The following is a 20,332-nucleotide window of genomic DNA, read 5'->3' on the forward strand; positions in this document are numbered from 1 at the left end:
ACCTAACACATGCTAATGAGAAAGTTTTAAACTTGCTCTCAGTATTTATCTATACGAAGATACTATAGTTTCAGAACAGTTTATCAAAACAAAAGTAAGTCCTCTGGTTTTGCATTTTGACAATTAATATATTTTCTAAGACTCAAAAGACCTGAGAGAATGCTATTTCCCTTCCCTGTTTCTAGAAATAAGGTAGTATATTCTATAAAGTTTCTAATTTCCTCTTGCTTTTGGTGCTGTAGACTTTGCTCCTTGCAGAAAACTTCTTACTTGGGCACAAAGCAAGCCAAATAAGATGGCACTGAACAATAAATTAGGCCTTGTTTTTCAAGCCAATGTCTCCATTTTTCTGGATAACCCTAGTGAAATATTTCCATAATTTTACAACCTAAACTCATAAACAACATTTACAACTTAAACACATTAAACTCAAGACATCTATAACTATTAATTTATGTAATTGATCACCTTAACTGCAAGATATGTTGCTGAAACAACATAATTTTTATGTTTAAGAACTGATATCCTCTCTGTTCTTATCTGTAAGTATCAAACAGTACAGTCTGTTGAGTTTGTATGGCAAGATTTTGGAAGCAGAGAGCTACAGGGGTGGCTTCACTGAGAAGCTGCCAGAAACTTCCCCCATGTCCAGTGAAGCCAATTGCAGCTGGCTCTGACATGGACCAATTCCAGCTGGCTCCAAGATGGGCTCAGCTTTGGCAAAAGTGGTAGCACCTCTGGGATAATGTGTTTAAGAAGAGGGAGAAAAGCCCTGCGCAACTGCAGTCAGAAAGAGAAGGGAAAGTGCAATATAAATTCTGCAGTCAGCGGAGAAGAAGGGAGAGGAAGCACTGGGGCAGATGTTCCCCCGCAGCCCAGGATGCAGACCACAGTGAAGCAAGGCCGCCCTCCTGCAGCCCATAAGGGCCCATGCTGGAGTAGAGATCCACCTGCATAACCCCACACTGGAGGAGATGGATGCCTACAGGAGACTGTGACCCTGCGGGAGGCCCATCCTGGAACCATGAAGAGAGGAACACACCCTAGAGCATATTTTCTAGCAGGACTTGTGATCTGATGGGGAAGCCACATTGGAGTCTGTTCCTGAAGGGCTGCACCCTATGGAAGGGACCTGTGTTTTTGAAGTTTGTGAAGAAATGCAGTCCATGAGAGGGACTCGCATTGGAGAACTTTGCAGTGAACTTTCTTCTGTGGAAGGGACACCATGCTGGAGCAAGGAATGAGTGTGAGGAGTCCTCCCCCTGAGGAGGAAGAACTGGTAGATACAATATCTGATGGACTGACTGAACCCCATTCCCAATTCCCCCTACACCACTCAGGACAGGAGGAGATAGAATGAGGAGTAAATTTAAGCTCATGAAGAAGGAAGTGTGGAGGTTTTTTGAAGATTCTACTTCATTTCTTATTATCCTACCCTAATGTTATTGGCAATAAATTAAACTAATTTCCCCAAATTCAGTCTATTTTTTCTATGATGGGAATTACTGAGTGATCTCTACCAGTTCTTTTCTTGAACCACGAGCCTTCCACTATATTTTCTCTTCCCTGTCCAGGTGAGGATGGGAGAGATACAGTGGCTTTGGTGGGCATGTTTGGCTGATGTCCAGCCAGGGTCAATCCACCATACTCTCCATAGCCACTTTTAAGTTACTGGAAGTGAAAGTCATGGTACTTTTGTCTACTCAGGCAGCTAATTGTCAGCTCCAGAATGAAACACAGCTTAGCAATATCCTGCAGACTTCAAATTCATAGCTGGGATTTCTGTCTGCTTGTGGGCTGCGGGAATTTTGAAAGAGCTGTGGGTTTCTCTGATCTCTAAATAGTAATAATGATATTTATTACTATCATGTTTTTTTACTGACTACTGTTCATGTTGAACTTCAGAAGTTCTTCACAGAGAAAGAAGTCACACACACAAACACACACAGACACACACACATATACTTGTCCTACCGGCTTTGGTTGTCACTTTCAGCAAATAACCATCCAAATCGATCTGAAATTGTGGTGTCTCGCAAGGCAGTGAAATTCGAGTCCCATTCCACTTCACTGTGAGGTGCTGCTGGAGGCTGATTGTGCTTCTGCCCAACACAAGGTCCACTGACTTTGTCCAGGAGAAAGAACGGGTCCGACGGGCATCGTTTTTTACCAGCACCTGAAAGGGTGAGGCAGAGGAGGAGCAGTCTTTTGTCAAAACGTACTGACATGTTCCCTGAAAGTTAAATGTCCGTCCATCAAAAGTGTTGTAGTGAGGATCTCCAAACACAGTGCAAACTCCAGGCTCTGCAGGTGAGTGAGAAAAAAAAGTGCCATATCAGGATCAAAGTTGGAAAAAAGCAGTAGATAAGAACTTAGAGATCCTGCTCTCACTTAATCTATCTGCTCTCCAGGGTAGACTGGTGCCCACTAGGATTAAATAAATCTTTAAAAAACAAAAATTTCATTGCTTTAGAAGTCTTTCCCAAAGTGGCTGGTAACCAAAGGCCAGTTCATCCCTGGGGCAGCATAGGAAGACTAACCTGTAGCTTTGTCCCTTAAACATAATGTACAGTCTATGTAGTAACCTACAGTATGTAGGTTATTAAAATGCCTGTGAGCTTTTTCAAATTTCAGTGCCTCCCTGAAATTAAAAACCATCAGATCACTTTAGCAAGAGCTGGTTCAGTTCATATTTTATATATACACACTTATACATAATGTACATTTATAAACTAGGTGTGTTTAAATGTTTTTTCCCCAAAATACATATAGAACCAGCATCTTTATTCAGTGTTACAAGCTACTGTATATGCTGTTTATACACAACTGACTTGTAGTTACTGATATCACCACCAACTAAAAGTCAGTAGTACATGACTAACATGATGCAATGACTGCCAAAGAGCATGGTGTCTCTACCAATCATTTATGTCATTACAAATGGATGGAGATCTCTTATAGATATTTGAAGCCATACAATGCTCAGAGAAGTCACAGCTCAAAGACAGAGCATTTCTATCTTCATTGCAATTATGCTGAGTTACCCTGCAGCTACCCAGCAACTGATTGAATTGTCTCACAACCAAAGATAGCAGCAAATACATTTGCCTTGCAGCCTTCTGGAATAATAGATTCTAACCACATTGCTGCTGTTCCTTGAAGAAGGAGTCTCAAGGCAGAGAAATGCACACTGCTATATTGCCAGTTGTATACCCATGGGCTAAGGCTGCTTTTGAAAGATGATGCCTGTTTAACTAACAATGGCTTGCTTGAAAAAAACAGCTTAAAAAAGCCAAATTCAAATCTACAATCTACAAAAAAAAAGGAGACATGAATATTATGGAGAAGGGGAAGGGAATTGCTCCTGTGGAGTGAAATACAATTCTAACTACACAATACACCTTTCCCAACAGAGTTTTTCAGCCTAGGCAGAGTGCAATGCTAAAGTAACTGTAACATTTCTGGTGTTTTTCTAGCTGTAAGGAGAGCTCAAGGAAACCTACATGGAGACACAGCAAATGGAGCTGAAGGAGACCCCAGGAGCCATTACCTTCTTCTTCTCCAGCTGCAATGAAGAACCACCTCCACCTATATTAATCCTGACATACGTTTATCTAACCTGCCCATAAAGAGCAGTAGTAACAGCAATTCCATTGTCACCTCTGGCAACCTGTTTCAGTGTTGGTCTGTCCCTACTGCAAGAAATGTCTTCCTAAAGCCTCATCTCACTTTCCCCTCACCACGTGATGAAGAGCCACCACAGAGCAGGTCCCTGGGTGATTTGTACTTTACCCCTAATTGGCCACATGCATGCTTCTTTAGCTAAGCCAGTAACTCATCTTGGCATCATTATGACCCATCTTTACTGCGTCTGGCAACTAGGGACCAAAAGTTTCAATTCCTCAAGGACATCATGTTGACAACTCCATCAGAAATCAAAATGATCCTTATTTGATCAACATCTTCAGAAAACAGACTTAAAGCAGACCCTGAAAACCAAGACATTTAGGCAAGAGTGTGCTTTTAAAAATGTGCACTTCTGTGAGTTTTATTTTCCTCACTGATAGCAATAAGGATGTCCATAACTGCTTTCCAAAGTTCATTAAAAGATTAATTGATTCTCCAAAATTGGAACGAACCATATGGCTTTTAATTAACATCATTTTTACCAATAGGAAACATAATCTATAGATTTTGTATGGAGACCATCTGACTTTACCCATTAGCAAATCATACTAACATGTTTCTAATTTCCTTATGTATACATCCAAGTATCTGCATGACGAGTACTAAGATACATGTTATTACCAGCTCAGATTATACTTCAGCTATTCCAGCTTCAATTTTTCCTTAAATTTAATGACAACTTTTATGAAAGCAAGGAAATTAACAAAATAAAACAAACCATCAGCCAAACATCAGTGAAGACTCTAGAGGAAAGATCTGATTTTTCTCTTGTTTCTAAAGGACAAGAATGCGGACATGTTATTCATGTTTTTAACCAATCTGTTGGGAGGAGGAGGCTGACTCTTCACCTAAGCAAGTGACTAAGAGGAAAGACATGAGAGGAGCAAACATAATTTAGAGATGTGCAAGTAAAATTGATAGTGCCAATGGGATCCAAAGAAAATATTTATTTTTAATTTCTAATGTGTTATGCAGAGTAATGTTGTTTTATGTTATACTACATTGTGTCACGTCATATGTCAACTTGATGCTGTGCACTTAAAAATGTATTTTGGACTGGATAGCTGAAGGTCTGATCCAAATTTTGCTGTTTTCTTTAATAACCAAGGAAATGGAGGAGGGAAAATCCACCTAAAAACCATCTGAATAATTGATTCTCTGATATCACTGTGTAAAACATTCTTGAAAGGTTTGCTAAAATTGTGGGGTTTAAAAATAAATCCACACCCTGCGAAAGTGTGTGCGATAACTCAGGCACTGCCAGTAAGAAAAACTGGTTGGCCTAGAAATAAACCTTAAATACTGGGTGTAATAAGACTGCAAAAGACCATCAACATGAAAAGAATTCCTGCCATTTTTAGCTTTTGGGTTGTTGTTTATTTCCTTTTGGAAGACTTTCAATCACATCATATTTTATGGTTTGCTTCTTCTCTTCTTTTTTTTTTCTTCTTTTTTTTTTTTTTTTTTTTTCTTTTTTCCCCTCCTTCAACAACCAGTCTTTTTACTTGGCAATTTTTGAAATCTATTGGAAGCACTGATCTGTAGTTAGGATTGTGTGTGACTTGTTTCTCTACTGGGACATAACAGATGAAGAGGTGATGCTGCATCACCAAAGTTACGTTCCCCAACCATGGAGTATGAATTTTGCAAGCTTATAGTAACAAGGCATAGGGTCACAGGTGTAGGTCTTTCCCTTTTTTCCCCTACAGTAAATTGTTCACAGCTTATTGCCAACACTCCGTGTGTCAGCTAAGGTAGAGCTAGAAAAGGGCAATTCTATACAATAGAATTTAGATTAGGGACTTTCTTATCTAGACATGGTTTCTTTTAATTTAGTAACCTTTGATAGAAATATTTTCTGTAAATTTTTCCAGTCCAAAAATGGTTTTAGCATCTACAACATCCTTGGGCAAAGGAAATGAAGAATCATTGCCTCTTCCTCATTTTGAAAGTGGCATTCATGATCTTTGTGTCATTTTTTGCTCATCTAGACATGCACATGAATGCCAATTTACCCATTCCCTCTCTATCCTTGAAAAACATAGGTTTTTCAAAGGAGGGCCCCAGAGCTATGTTTAGGAGGCTGTGATTTTTAAAACACTTCAGACACTTAACTTTCATTAAACATTATTGAGAGCTGGATGCAAACACCACTGAACCTCTTTTGGAAATCCTGCATGTTGCTTCCTAATCAATATTCAGACACTCTGGCATTCATATAAGCTTTTGGGAGCTTGGCAGTTTTCACATTTGTTTTTTAAGCAACTAAATATGGACTTCACACTTTTACATTTGACTAAAATATTAAACTACGCGTGTGATTAATGCAGTTTGCTTAGCTCCCACCTAGGGCTCTACAGCTTACTTGCAAACTAATAATAGTATTTAGGTGCTAAAAGTGAATACTATAGAACTGTTGGCATGTTTTTCTTGAATTTTCAAATCATGTTCCCAATTCAAATGAAATAGTGACTTTCATTAGAAAAGGGAGTGTTTTTGAAAACACATGTAGCTGTACAAAAAAGGAAGCTAAAAAAGCAAGAGCATGGAAAAGAACACATTAGCATTTCCTAAGTTTCAACATACTCTCATAAAGAAAAAAAAATCACAACCTGTTTGGCCAATGTGGAGGGATAAAAGTCTGAAAGACCACTCATTTCTATTAACTAGTACACTGAGTACAGGTAAGAACCACTTATTAAACTAACTGGTTGCCAAAAAGTACCTTTCTGCCTTCCACCCAGTGCCTCAATTCCCCCAGACAGTATTTTGCCTTTTTAGAAAGGCAAAATATATATACTGCGTGACGGAGGCCAGACAGACAGTCAGTACACACATCCTGACCAGCCAAGAGCACAAGCATATTGGCTGGGCAATTAACACACTTGTAGCTCCAGACCAGCCACAGGATATATTGTCTCTAGCTGGGTTTATTATTTGTTGGGACATAAAGGAAATGGGACACAAATCCATAGGAAACCAGGCTCTGTTGGTTCTGGTACTCATGGAATAGCTTGTTTTGTTTTTTCAGGAGATCAGAGCAGTCAATTGAAGTCCAAGATGTCCAGATGTCTGGTCACACTCTGCTGGGCTTGTAGGTAGTTAAGAGTGGCCAAGAAAAATATGCTTTAAATTGTAACTAAAATCGGTTTGGACACTTTCTAAGTAAGGAGAAGGAGGAAAAAACACAAGTTTACCAGTGAAGGCTGTTCTGGTTGTAGATCTATAATTCAAAAATATCCCAGCTTTTTAAAAATAAAATTAAACTCTGAATGTAATTAGCCCATATTCTGAATTAAGCCCTAAATCAAACAGAACATAATTGACTTCTAAAAACTAGCTACAGAACATGCATAACAGAATTTCATAGGTTTTCTGTAAAAACTGCATAGCCATAGAGGACTTTTCCTCATAACTGCTGCATAGGGCAGCTTGATATAATACACATTACAAGGTGTGGTGTCAAAAACTCCACAGGAGTCTTTATGGTCTATTTCATAAATAAAATAGCTATTCCAATTTGTCCAAATACATATTTATACAGTAGACCATCACAGCTGAAATGAGAGGTAAATTACGAACAGTGTTCCAGTATGAATAAACAATTGCAGCCTTTTTGCTGCTTTATTTCTTCATGGAAAGGAAATAACAGAAAAAAACAGGAACCTATGTGGTTCTTCAGTCCCACTTCCTCTCACAGGTACCCACAATGCATAACCTCACTTTGTTTCTTTTTCTTTTTTTTTCCTATTCTTTGAAAGTCAGTGCTTTTATCAGTAATTCTATAAAAACACATAAAAAGGATGCAGGACCAAATGGAATACCAACCTCTTAATCCTAAGGTAGGTTCAAATGCCCTTGAATTTGGTTTAACTCAGTTGACCATTCTGTCAATTAAAAAAGCTGTGGAATGATTCATGATGAATGACATTTTCTGTCCCAAAAGCAGCCTTTATTGCAAGATTAATCATGTACTGTATATGAAAACCTAGATGACTGCAGTCCACTTTGAAAAGCTTCATCCACAAAATCTCACAACTGGTGTAAGATTGTGCTAGGACTATTAATAATGATTAAAGTGTATCTACGTGAATTTAGTAAAAAAATGTCATCCTGTGTACTGTAATTTCAGCAGGACCTATGAATTCTTCCTTGTCAAGAACAAAGATTTTACATCCACTGTAAGTTCCTATCTTTGTCTGAAGTTAAGAGAAGTCTGTTAATGTTATTTGAACTCAGGTTTAGTTTTTTCTTATTTTTAATATGAAAATGACCTTGGTCTAACATAGGATTACTAATTTATGGAATTGACGTCAGTGGTGATTTTTCTAAATCAAGCCCAAAAGAGTACATTTCATTACATTTTTACAGCAGCATAAACTAAACTGTTGAATTTTCCACTGGTATGACCACTGTGTTTAATTAGTGATAACTGTATGCCAGCCATGGAGCTTAAAAAGCAACATGCCAAAACTAACTATAGTTAACTTCAGCAACAGTAGACAAAAGAGACTCTCCAGCCCTTTAGGAGATGAGGTACTTTTTCTCTTTGCAACAAACTGCTTTGAAAATAATCCTTTGATTATTTTTTTTTTCCCAGTTTAAAGTGTATTCTTTCACAACGTGACTGGTTTTGACCCACTTCATAGAAATTGGCTGCATTTAAACTGTACTCAAGGCTCCCCCGTGTACAGTATGTTCTTGTACCTCCCTATGTTGTTTTTACTTAGGAAAATTAATATCTGCTGGAGCGCCAGAAATGTTTGGTGTGTCAGTGTGTAGAGACAGGATCAGGATCAACATGAGTGAGTGGGTGAGGGAAGGGGCTGTGTGTACATCTTATCAGAAACTGTCTGAATTAGCAAAGTTTCCAATTCCTGTCACATGATAGTTGTGATGAGACTTACAGCACTTCTTCTGCAAAGGTGGAATTAATTCCTTGCAAATGGCAAATGTTAAAACATCTAGTGGTAGCCACCACGTCTGTATAACACTGTATTTAAGCTCCTTGATTACATTCTCTGTAAAATCCAAGAATGTCCTGTTAATCACAAAAGTTTGGAATTAGCTCTTCTCCAAGTACTAAAATAGGTCTATAGTGAGATAATTCTGTAAAAAAAAAAAAAAAAAGACCCCTCTGTTCCAGCTGCAATGGTGGAGCATGGGACTGTGCGACAGGACAACGAGACTCCTAGGCTCAAGCACAGGCAGTGCAATGCAGACCCTTGATTCCTTGATCCCTTCCCATAAGGGAACAAGGTTGTTTATACTGTGGGCAGACCTAACAGCAGTCTGCCAGTACACAGAAAGAAGTCACTGGGAAGATGCAGCCAGGCTCTTTCCAGATCTGCACGGCAGAAGGACAAGCAATAATGATCTGACCTTAATTTAACATGTTTGTAGTCATGATTATTCCCTTCTTATATCATCAAGAAGTTTTGAGATTTTAGATAACCTGGCTCCTAGATAAGTTATTTTAACACTGAAGAAGTGTAATTTTTGCCTCCTTCTCCCATGAAACAATTATCACAAGTCATCACTCTCTGGCAGCATTTCTGAAGGAGTCACTGTACTGTCTTCTTTTGAACCTCTGAAAGTAGAGGGTCTCCTGTGCTTTGAGGCAGTGACTGGCCCCATCTTTTCCTCCCCGCTTATGTTACAGAAGAACCCAGGAAGAGCACATGAGAAAGGCTAAATGAGACTGAAACATAAAAAAAGAGGCAAGATAGAGATTGATAAATCAATTACACTAATGGTATGTCACATCTGAGCAAAGGTCTATACAAATCTCTTCTCCTTTAAAACTGAGCTAACATGAAATCAACTGCTAGTCAGTTGAATCCTCTTTCATTTCTTCCTCTGCTCAGTATTATTTCAAGTGTTTCTGAGGTTGTCCCTTGTATTTACTCTATTTTGATAATGAAGACTTGCAGGCTAGATTTATTTTATCCCAAGATACAGGTTTCAAAATGAATGAGCCCCAGAGTGAAAAAACAGATATTTAGCATATGGGATTTGTGCAATTCAAGAGAACCCAGAAGTGAGTTGAACAGCAAAACCATTTGATTTTAGGCAAAAGAATAGGAACACTTTCTTCTTGCAAAAGCCTTTCTATAGGTCATAAAACCCCATTTTAGCAGTCTGTCCCTATTTGGTAAAATACTTAAGTATGTACTGAAGGAAATACGTAATGGTATCTTGTTAACTTCAGGTCTCCCAGTTGAGTTAAATAGAACAAGCTGAAAGATAAGTATTTGAGTAGGTCCTTTGCTGACTGGGAGGGTGATACTGCAATTTAATGATCATTCCTGAAGAGAGGAATAAAGGGATTAGAATGTAAGAACTGAACTAAACATCATAAACAAAGAAGAATAGTTTTCTATTCTACTTTCCACTGCTGCCCCAGACTGTGTCTGATACTTCTGCACACCTTTTTTTAACCCTCACAAATCATCTAAAAAGGTGTGATTATGTATGCACATAGCTGGACTGTTAGTTATAGGTGTAAAAGGTACCCAAGTCCTAAAGTTATAACTCCATTCATTTTCTTGCTTTATTGCCTACAAATTTCACAGACCAACTATATCTTTCAAAATGCAGCACCACAGATTTGACAAAATAGCATCATTTTGAAAAATAAAATAAAAACAAAATCTTATTTTAAAATTACAGATTTATAGGAGGCATAATCCATGGCTAAAAATAATCACTTGCCCTTTAGCTACCTCTAAAAAGAAAGCAGAAAAGCAAACATACTATTATATAGTTATTTTCTCTGAAAGAATAAAAAAGAATTTAAAGAACGTGAAGAAATAACTTACTTTCAGTGCAAATTGGACAGCATCCTTTTCTGTTCAGGATTTTACCCTAATTGGGAGAAAGACAGGCTATTTTAATGAAAGAGTTCTTGGACCAATGACTGTGTCATGTTGTAAGACTGGATAAGCCTTTGAAAATAATTCAAGTTGTGTTTGAACTCAGTGCCCTGGTTACAACTTCAAATATCAGGTGCTAAAAACAGAACATTCAACGAACTCCTTGGCAGTCTTATAAGAAATGAAATATTAAAAGGGTTCTTTGTTACTACTTTTCTCTTTAGAGGGAAGAAGAAGGGAGAGAAGAAGGGAGAGAAGAAGGGAGAGAAGAAGGGAGAGAAGAAGGGAGAGAAGAAGGGAGGGGAGGGGAAGGGAGAGAAGAAGGGAGGGGAGGGGAGGGGAGGGGAGGGGAGGGGAGGGGAGGGGAGGGGAGGGGAGGGGAGGGGAGGGGAGAGAAGGGAGGGGAGAGAAGAAGGGAGGGGAGAGAGAAGAGGGGAGGGGAGGGGAGGGGAGGGGAGGGGAGGGGAGGGGAGGGGAGGGGAGGGGAGGGGAGGGGAGGGGAGGGGAGGGGAGGGGGAGGGGAGAAGGGAGGGGAGGGGAGAAGGGAGGGGAGGGGAGAAGGGAGGGGAGAGAAGAAGGGAGGGGAGAGAAGAGGGGGGGGGGGGGGAGGGGAGAGAGGAGGGGAGGGGAGGGGAGGGGAGGGGAGGGGAGGGGAGGGGAGGGAGGGGAGGGGAGGGGAGGGAGGGAGGGGAGGGGAGGGGAGGGGAGGGGAGGGGCATGGAGGGAGGCAGGAAGGAAGGAACTAAATTATCTCAAGTTAACCAGCAAGCTAGCAGAGAAGCCTGAAAAAATTGTATTTTTCCAAGCAAAAACTGATGTTGGTTATAAAAGAACTTACAGTGATACTGAAGCTCACCCATATTCCCACACAGGTAGTGAGAGCTATATGGAGAGGAAGTCCACTCTGTGTGACTACTGCTCCTATTCCCACCAAGTAGGTAAGCAAGGTGAGGACAGCAAGAGTGAGCAAATGGAGCTGTGCTATCCTGCCCCCTAAACATATAAAAAACTTGTGAAAACAGACAAAAAATTGGTGACAGGTCTATGCAAAGAGTGGGGAAGTGGGCAAAGGCAGCCCCCTATTGCTGTCAGCCTTGCTTTTTGCCTACAGTGCTGCCAAGCTTTGAAAATGTGCATGGGGAGGCATGAACTCCAAGTATCTGCTAGAAAACTGGAGTGGAGCATGTTCCATCCTGCTCTTGCTTGATGTAGACACATGGCATGAACAAATCCTTGGTCATGAATGCACTTGGGCACAATACCCACACAGCCCAGTTCAGTGTAGGCTTGTCTTTGAATATGCAAATTCATGTGAACACACGTGAGACACATCTGGACTTAAGAAAAGGGATCAGAGTTGCAGTGGCAGAATGAGAGGCACTTAAATGTTTGTGTGGTTCCCAGGTCCCAGCAAAGAGAAAAGCTGAGGACCAGGCTGCAACAGTAGGCTTATCAAGCACCTGCTAGAACAGAACCCCTTAAAGGAGAAACCCTTAAAACCACACAGAAATAGGGAGCTTAGCAACACATATTTGTAGGAACAGAAACATGCAGCTGAATGCCACACACTGCACTGCATAGCCTTACCTCTCTGTTTCAATAAAAGAGTTGAAATCATCAGCCGAGCTGGAAGTGGCAAGAATTCAAGTGAAATTGGAATCTCCAAGGCAGCCTGCTGAGGCTGGTTACTTGAGCCACCATGTTGGCCTGAGATCCTGTTTTTGTCTTGTAGAATAAGGAAACCCATTATTGCTAACATGTGCTGCAAGAGTTCGTTAGCATTGAGGGTTCCCTTAGGAGTGGGATAAGTGATGTGATCCCATTTTTCCCTATGAATATTTATAAGCAGACCACATTTGAGTCTATTTGTTTTCAGGGATTTTTCTTCCTTTTTATGGAGTTTTCAATTTTGTGTCTGAGGTTTCTATTTTCTATTTTTTTTTTTAAGGCAAGACTAATTGCTGGGGAAAAGAGGTTGTTTGGTTGTGCAATAGCAACAGCTGTTGTTTTTTTGTGCTTCATTTGGCACTAGAGTAAAAACAGCAACTTTTTGTTTGTAATAATAACAGATGTGTATAACATTATATGCAGTCTGTGCTAGAGATGGGAGAACGTGTTCTGAATAAATTTTCAGCTCACTTGAAGTTCACGGGTTCAAAATTTACCCACAGAATCAAACTCTGCAAATGTCTTCACCTGCTGTGAATTTAACTGTATTAACTTTTGCACAGCCTTGGAGCTCAGAAAAGGTTATATGCTGTAAAATTCACCAAGCTCTTCTCTAGCAGTACAAAAAGAAGCATGTTCATGGCCACTGATCATTACCACAGACTTAAGATGTTAGTGAGGAATTCAAAGGCATAATAAGGGGCAAGGTGATAAATTATAAGGATAGGTAATCAGAAAGGAGATGGCACAAGGCAAAGGAACAGCTAGAGCAGAGCTAGGGCAAGTAAACAGCAAATTCAGTAAGAAGTCTAAAGGATCTCTGAAACAGTGTTTCCAAATGTTGAGATTGCTCCCTTTCTGTAAAGTATTTAAGCATGTGTTTAAGTTTCAGCACACACGGAGAGCCTACTAACTTCAGCACAACTAGACACATGTGTAATAGCTTTGTTGAGTGGGGGCCAATATGCACCACACCTTGCAGGCTGACACTCCAGGTAACTTGAGAGAGGCAATATCTGTGTGGAGTCAGTGATCAGAAAGCAAGAAATAGGAACCACAAGCCACAAGGCTCACTAGAATGCCAAGGAGGACCAATCCTACTATAAATGTGACAGGAGGGACTGAATTTGAAAAATGTATTGGATCTGCAGCAGATGAAAAGAATCTACGAAAGACATTTCCTGCAATTGCTGATATGGGATTAAATGCTCCAAAAATAAAAGAACAAAAGCAACAGAAACTTGTGTCTACCTCTATGAAGAAAACTAAAGAAATGGCTGAAACAGTCTTAAAAAATATGTCAGCCTGCAACCAGTAGATTGAATAAAACAAATGGTTGTGCAGTATTGGAAATTTCTGCAGAATTACCACTTTGAAACCCATACTTTCAGGAAATAATTGGCCAAAATTTATTATGATAAGTAAAATAAAATAAAATAAAATAGCCCAAAAAAAAGCCATGCACAGTATGCAAAGAGTATTAAGACTGCATGGTAAAGCATTTAAGTCAAGGAATAATATTCTAAATTCTTTGTGAATCTTCAATCCTTTCACACTCAGTTGTCTCTATAATAATACACATTTAATGAGATAACTTTATGTTGCCTGACACCTAAGGAATATGAAACCACATTTTATTCCACAGCAGTCTTCAACAGTCAATTGGGGACTGCTTACTGTCAAAAATATTGTGAAGAGAGAAAAGGAATGGACGCATCTACAGTTTGCAGAGACAGCAGCATAACTCTAGGTGTGATATTCAGGCTGTCAGTATCAGAACCACTAATATATCTTTATCTTGAAAAATGTGGTGTGTTTAAGTGATGTTTACAGATTTCTGACAGAAAGTCTCATCAAAGATAGTGGAGCAGAGATGAAAAGTAAAAGATTTAAATCAATTAGCATACATTATTTGCTTTAAAACTACTTGGTACCCATTTGGAATAGGAAAATAAATCTTACTCTAGAGTTTACATTCTTTCTCCTACTTCTCCTTCCAGTTTATCTTGGAACAGCAGAAATGTAATGTGTACCTGTAGAGGAGGGTGGGTTTGATTGCAACTTGCATTTTAAGGTGGGGATCTGGCTGACTGATTATATACTGGAGGGGAAGGTGCTACAGGGTAACAAAAATGGTCTTTCTAGCCCAAAGGAACCAGACCTTGTTTTCATTCAGCTTGTTTGCAGACTCACCTCAGAGGTCAAGGGGAGTTTAGGACTTCACATTAGCCTTGGAGCAGGTTCTGTAGCAGCTTTGAATGAGTTTGTCAGTCTCACTTATGTGTTGCAGCACTGTCCGTGGTGAATTTTTACCCACCACTATTTTTATTTTAGAAACCACTTCAACTGATCATCTCAATGCACAAATTTATATATGGATACAGCTGAACTGATGTGCTACACTGAAGATCTCTGTTAAGTCATTTTAGCTACTTGATCTCAGAAGCGCCTTAAATGTTTAAAATGCATCAGCACAAGAAAAATAAAAATGCAATGCAGTGTGTGCAAGACCTAAAAAGCCCAAGCTCTCACCTCCTGCTTATACTGTGAATGGCATGAAGGTAGCAAACCTGACTGCCATGAGCCATACATATAACATTCCCAGAAGAATAGCTCCATTTGCATGCGTCATCCACGCATGCAGCATCTCATGTGAGGCCCATTAAGAGGAGAACTGCTCTCTGCAGTGAGTGCCAGAGGGACAGGAAAAGGATTCTCCCTCTTCTGAGGATCTTGAAGCCCTCTGTCACATCAGAATGGGGAGAACCAAGGTGCAGGCTCTTTATTCTACCACCACTTCTCTCAAAAGTTTACACATAAAAAATTTTACAAACTGAGAGTTTTTCATTTAAAAAATTTATATCTGGGTGTCTGTGACTCACATTTCCCCCACTGGCTTCCAGGATTGAGAAGGAAACACTGGGAAGGTGTAATGCTAACAACTTGGGTCTCTCTTCTACAGTTTTGCTCACAGATCTGCCCCTACATGAGGTGCTATTTAGAGCTCCATCTTGTGAAACCTTGAGCCATAAGACCAAAATCATTTATCAGTGTGAGAAATCCAAGAAACAAAGGCTGATTTTAGCTCAGGGTTTCAAGCAAAGCTATTTTTTGATGCCATTAAGTTACAATTACAGCATTCTTTGGGTTCACTTTAGAGTTTCAAATAAAAAATACCCAGGCCACAACCTTAGTGAAGGCAGCATGGCTTGGTTGATCTGATTTTCTTAGATTTGTCTAATTTACATTTTCAACCAAGTATTAAGCCTCATATGCACTGAAAAATGCAAGTACAACAATCTGCTGTGGCGTGCCTTAGCAATATACACACTACTGAAATATTAACATAGCCACCTCACCACTCTATAAAACTATTAAATAAAAGTCAAAAATAAGTGTGCCAATGCAGATACTTGGGACAGAGAAAGTTAAAGGAGAAGAGGTGGAGCACAGAGTCATCAGAGCAAGGACAGAGGCAGGAAGACCATACTCAGGATAGCAGTAGCACATTTGGGGAATGCCAACCAAAATTAACATTCCAAATGATCCCTTCTTTCCAAACAGCATGTCCCACTGTCATGCACACACTTCCAAGAAACACTGGAAAAGATAATGGTGGAGCAGAAAAATGAAGAAATCTCAGTTCTTTTAAAAAACTCACATGAGGACAGCTGCTGATTGGAATGCATTGTTTCTTGCGACACTCTGTCTTGCCTTTCACACAAGCACAGATGGTGCAGTTCACAGAGGACCACATCTCTCCATCCTGCAAGAGGGAACATGATATAGTATCAGCTGGGGTGGCAACAAAAAGCTATTTCAGCAATGTATCATTGCACAAGAAAGGATGAATTTCCCTGTTGGCACTGTGTCATTGTTTAGTCTAAATTATTTTGAGGTGTCTGTCCATGGCCAGTTGGATTCAAGACAGAGATCAAATTCAGCCAGGTTTTCTTCCCTTCGGCCTTGTTGGTAAGAAATTCATTTTTCCAAAGCTAACCAAATCACATTTGCATTTTTCAACAGTGTCCTGATTATTTGCATTGTTTTCTATCCAATAAGCATCTGAGTTGTGATCACACCTACCACAAATTTTCATTTCAGTTCACATAACCAGAAAAACCTGATTCTGTGGGTTGAGTGACATCTTTAAGTTGTTGCACATGAAAATATTTGATTAAGATGTCAGCAGACAGTGAATTTATTCCCATATGTAGCATCTTTTCAACATAGGGCAGGAATGGTCAAATAATTCTAATTTAGATTACTACGGCACTTTCATGGATATGTGATCTGCTAAACATCTGAAAATATTTAGAAGAGATACGGTATTGAATCTCTCAAAAGCAGAGAAGGTAAGACAGCCTATGTATAGCTCTGAAAATATGAAGTGTAGAGCATAATATGCCTTGTGGTCTTGTCCCCACTTGGGATGAATTGCTTGTGGAACTGCCCTGGCTCCTTTTTACACAGTGTTGTATCTGCCAAGCATGGTTCCTAAAACATTCTGTCTCACCCACTTACAGTCTTATGCTAGTCCGCTTAGAGCCAAAGTGTGCATGTTTTCTGTTTACAGGGCTGCTGGGAAGGAAGGGTGAGGATAGACCTGACAGGAACAGGCAGTTCAACCAGACAGCTGTGAATAATTATGTGCCCACCTCAACATGATGTTCTGACCAGAAACAGAAACAGACTGTATCTGAAATGCCAAGGAGACTAACTTATTCAGCTCAGCTTGCTTCATCAAAGGCTGTCTCTCTCCTATTTTTTGTTTCTAGGGCATGTTTCTATTGCCTGGAGTTTCTGATGTTCTTCGGTCTCTAATGACCACTCACCAGGCATCTGCCAAGATACCAGAATACATCACAGCTGACTGCATGCAGCTGCCCTGAATTTTTGTCTTACAGCTGGTTTTGCACAGGAGTGCAAAAACACATTTGCTGTGCCCATTCTGTGTTAGACCATTGACTTCATAGAGAAATATTGAATTTACTTTTTTGCACACAAGGCCAGAAATGGATGTACTGTCTCGTTATTTTTTCACACTCCATATAATACTAGTAATATATAATAAAATCTTCACAAGAAGCAGAATATTTTAGTTGGGTGCCTAAGAAGTAGGCATTTGTTCCTGAAGCACAATGGTGCCAGTGTGAAAGTGCCAATCAGATGGAGCATAGTCTCAGCATACAGTAGGTTCACAAGTAATTTCCAGAATAAACACTTCTGCTATGTACACAAAAGATGGAATAAATGGGAAGCAATTCTGGCTGAGCAAACCAAGTACTCACACAGGACTTAACATTTGATCTGATTCAAGGGTCTCTTAATTCACAGATGGCCCATGAGGTGACAGAATCTTTTTCTGACACAGTGTGAAAAAAAGCTGCACCACTTGGAAAAACAAATGGGGTCTCAGAAACAGCAGAAGCATTCTGCAGGGAATCCCTTGTGATTTTAATACATAGGGTGAGAGTGCAGTAGGTAACAGTTATTACATGGCTATCCCAGTATAAGATGTCAAAGGTGCTGTCCTTAGCAGAGACGTGAAATGTAGTAAATCAAGTAACTTTCAGCCAAAACGAACTTCACAAAGCTCTTGTTGGCTCAGTTACGGAAAAGACTCTGGCTCGGCAGATAAAGCCTACATACCACTCAGAATATCTCCACCATGAGTATCAGTGTTTGTTTTAGAAAGCAGAGCATTAGTATCTCTTACTAAAAATGAATCTGTTGTCATGAAACGGCAGCTTGAACATCTACATACAGAGGGGCAGACAACATGTAACATTCAAGAGGGAACTAAACTTTAACTGTTGACTATCAGCAGAATTTATGCAAACTCAGAAAAAAAAATGAACAACTGGAAAATTTTGCAAAGATTTGCCTCTGAGTTGTTCCATCACCAACTAGGATGGTGACAATTCTGCTAAAGACAAGTCACAATAATAATTTACATCAAACTCATGCTCTTTTAGCTGTTACAACGGCACCTACCCTTGAGCCACATGTGAAACCTTACCTGGAAGACCTTATTGCCAAACTTGCATACTTTCACCTCCTCAGGAGAGATGTATGAGATACATTCCTTGCAGCAGTGGTCTTTGTTTTTATTGCATTCACCAGGAAGTAAGCATCTCTTCTTACATATCACTGTTGAATCCTAGGTACAGAGGTGAAAGGAAATCATAAAATCATCACCAAGATGTTTGCGCTCCTGTGTGTCCTTATATATTTCTGCTTGCTCAGTCATTGCATCCACCCAAGCCACTGGACAGGTGCTTTGAACAGGTCAGCTCAGAGAAAATAAATATTATTTATAGATAAAGGGAATCTTTCATGGTCTATGAATTTAAAGCCTAGCTTGCACTTCTGTTGACCTGCAAAATCTCACTGATTTTGGTGGCACTTTTATTTTTTTGCCTTGGTAAAAAAGTTTAAGATGTTGCAGTCATGTTAGGGAACTAAATAAAAAACACTGACCTTCAGCAGAGATATGGTAATTCATAATTTAGAAAATCCTCTTCCAGTCTAATGCAGTCTTAAAGAGGACAACATAATCTGAGCAACTTTATTTTGCATCAGACAGGGTCAGGCATCATGTCTCAACTGAGACTTAAACTTTCCTAGCACAACTGCAAGTGCTCTTCAGATCAGATTCTTTGAGACCACACAAGATGCCAAAGAATAGTATCAGGCTTACAATTCCACAGCCCTACAAATTACTGCTAAGCCAGACAACCATCAGCATACAATATCTAAGCACTATGGACTTACCTTGCATGTACACACTGTGCAGTTGTCATAGATAAATGAGGAACCATTATCATACACATTGCTGTGAAAAAGGCAGCTTCCAAATGGGAGGTCAAACACTTTCCTCTGTCCTGAATATGAATAAACAGTAACAGAAACAAAATGTGGTTGAAAATATGCCACATTGTCAACAAAAATAGTAGGGCTTATTGTCACCAAATTCACGTGCAACGTGTAATTTGCTATGTGCTTCCATTTCAATCTGAAAAATATGTACTTTTAACAGTTCACTATTCTTTTGGTACACATTCATCTCTGCACGTTCTACTGTGGGATGGAATATAAATGATTTATGGCATGTTTATAAAGGAAAAATCTTTCTTCTCATCATAAAGTGCACAGTGCAGCTAAAGGAATAAAAAGTAAGCACTGCAAACTCTTAAGATAGGTACACTTAAACTAGTTTAAACAGTCTTTAACTTAAAGCAATAACTTATCAAATAAAGCAGTCTAAACTTCTTTTAGCATATCTGCCTCAGGGGTTCACAGCAGCCAAGCTAAATCAACTCAGTGACACTGATCCAAAAAAAATCATAGGTGTTGTCCAGTCTCATTAAGATAGCTTGGTGTACCATGTGTTCATGCAAGGCGGCAAGAAATATAGGAATTTGCATCATTTATGAACAGAATGAACACAAGATATTTAGTTTCCATAATCTGAAAATTACTTGGGTTTAATGGCAGTGAGACAAAGGTTTGGGGCACTATACAGAAATGGCAGCACCAAAATCAAATCCTTCCAGAAGTCATGTGATCCTGCAAATACTTTCAGACCCACGTTACAATAGAGTTTGCACTCCTGTAAGCTTCTCTTATTCCTCAGCTTCTTTCTCAGTAAGTTATTTTTAAAAAGAGACTTTTCTAATATATACAGATGAGCTCTTCACAAAAACACTATACTTACTTTCCTACTTTTGAATTTCCCTGTTTACTGTTGGAGGCGGGTAACTAGTAAGTTCTTTTATGCGTGGTTGTCACTCTCCTACCTTATAATTTCTGACGTCTAATGTTTAATAGGCATCAAATCCAAGGTAGGGAATTCCCACTCAAAGTACATATTAGAAGTGCTAAATACTAAGCCAATATTTTAGCTTTCAAACCATCAGGTCTTGGCACACTGTAATTCCTTCCTTTTTCAATAATCCTTGATAAATGTAGAGCCTCTTTAAAAAAAAAGTTCCATTTTCCTCTCAGATATAAGTAAACAAAAGGATAAGCATACAGCAAAATCCTTTGGATTTTGGATTTGCCTTCAGTTTTTACAAATTGAATGTTAAACAAAAGTT

At 39.4% G+C, this 20,332-nt stretch overlaps 1 protein-coding gene across 4 annotated transcripts in view; it reads right to left on the reverse strand.

Moving 5' to 3' along the window:
- The window catches only part of BMPER (BMP binding endothelial regulator), a 148,407-nt gene that overhangs the window by 51,631 nt on the left and 76,444 nt on the right, over positions 1 to 20,332 (reverse strand). For all 4 annotated transcript variants that reach the window (XM_014248427.2, XM_014248428.2, XM_005519053.3 and 1 more), the window contains 5 exons: positions 19,008 to 19,117; positions 18,253 to 18,393; positions 15,892 to 15,996; positions 10,509 to 10,554; positions 1,975 to 2,304 (listed from right to left, as the gene is read on the reverse strand). In XM_014248427.2, the coding sequence (XP_014103902.2) occupies positions 1,975 to 2,304; positions 10,509 to 10,554; positions 15,892 to 15,996; positions 18,253 to 18,393; positions 19,008 to 19,117 (732 nt within the window). The remainder of the gene's footprint in view (positions 1 to 1,974; positions 2,305 to 10,508; positions 10,555 to 15,891; positions 15,997 to 18,252; positions 18,394 to 19,007; positions 19,118 to 20,332) is intronic.

Source organism: Pseudopodoces humilis, chromosome 1 (genome assembly GCF_049639895.1).
Source record: "Pseudopodoces humilis isolate 2021_Gansu_Grassland_sample_001 chromosome 1, ASM4963989v1, whole genome shotgun sequence".
Classification (NCBI taxonomy): Eukaryota; Metazoa; Chordata; class Aves; order Passeriformes; family Paridae; genus Pseudopodoces; species Pseudopodoces humilis.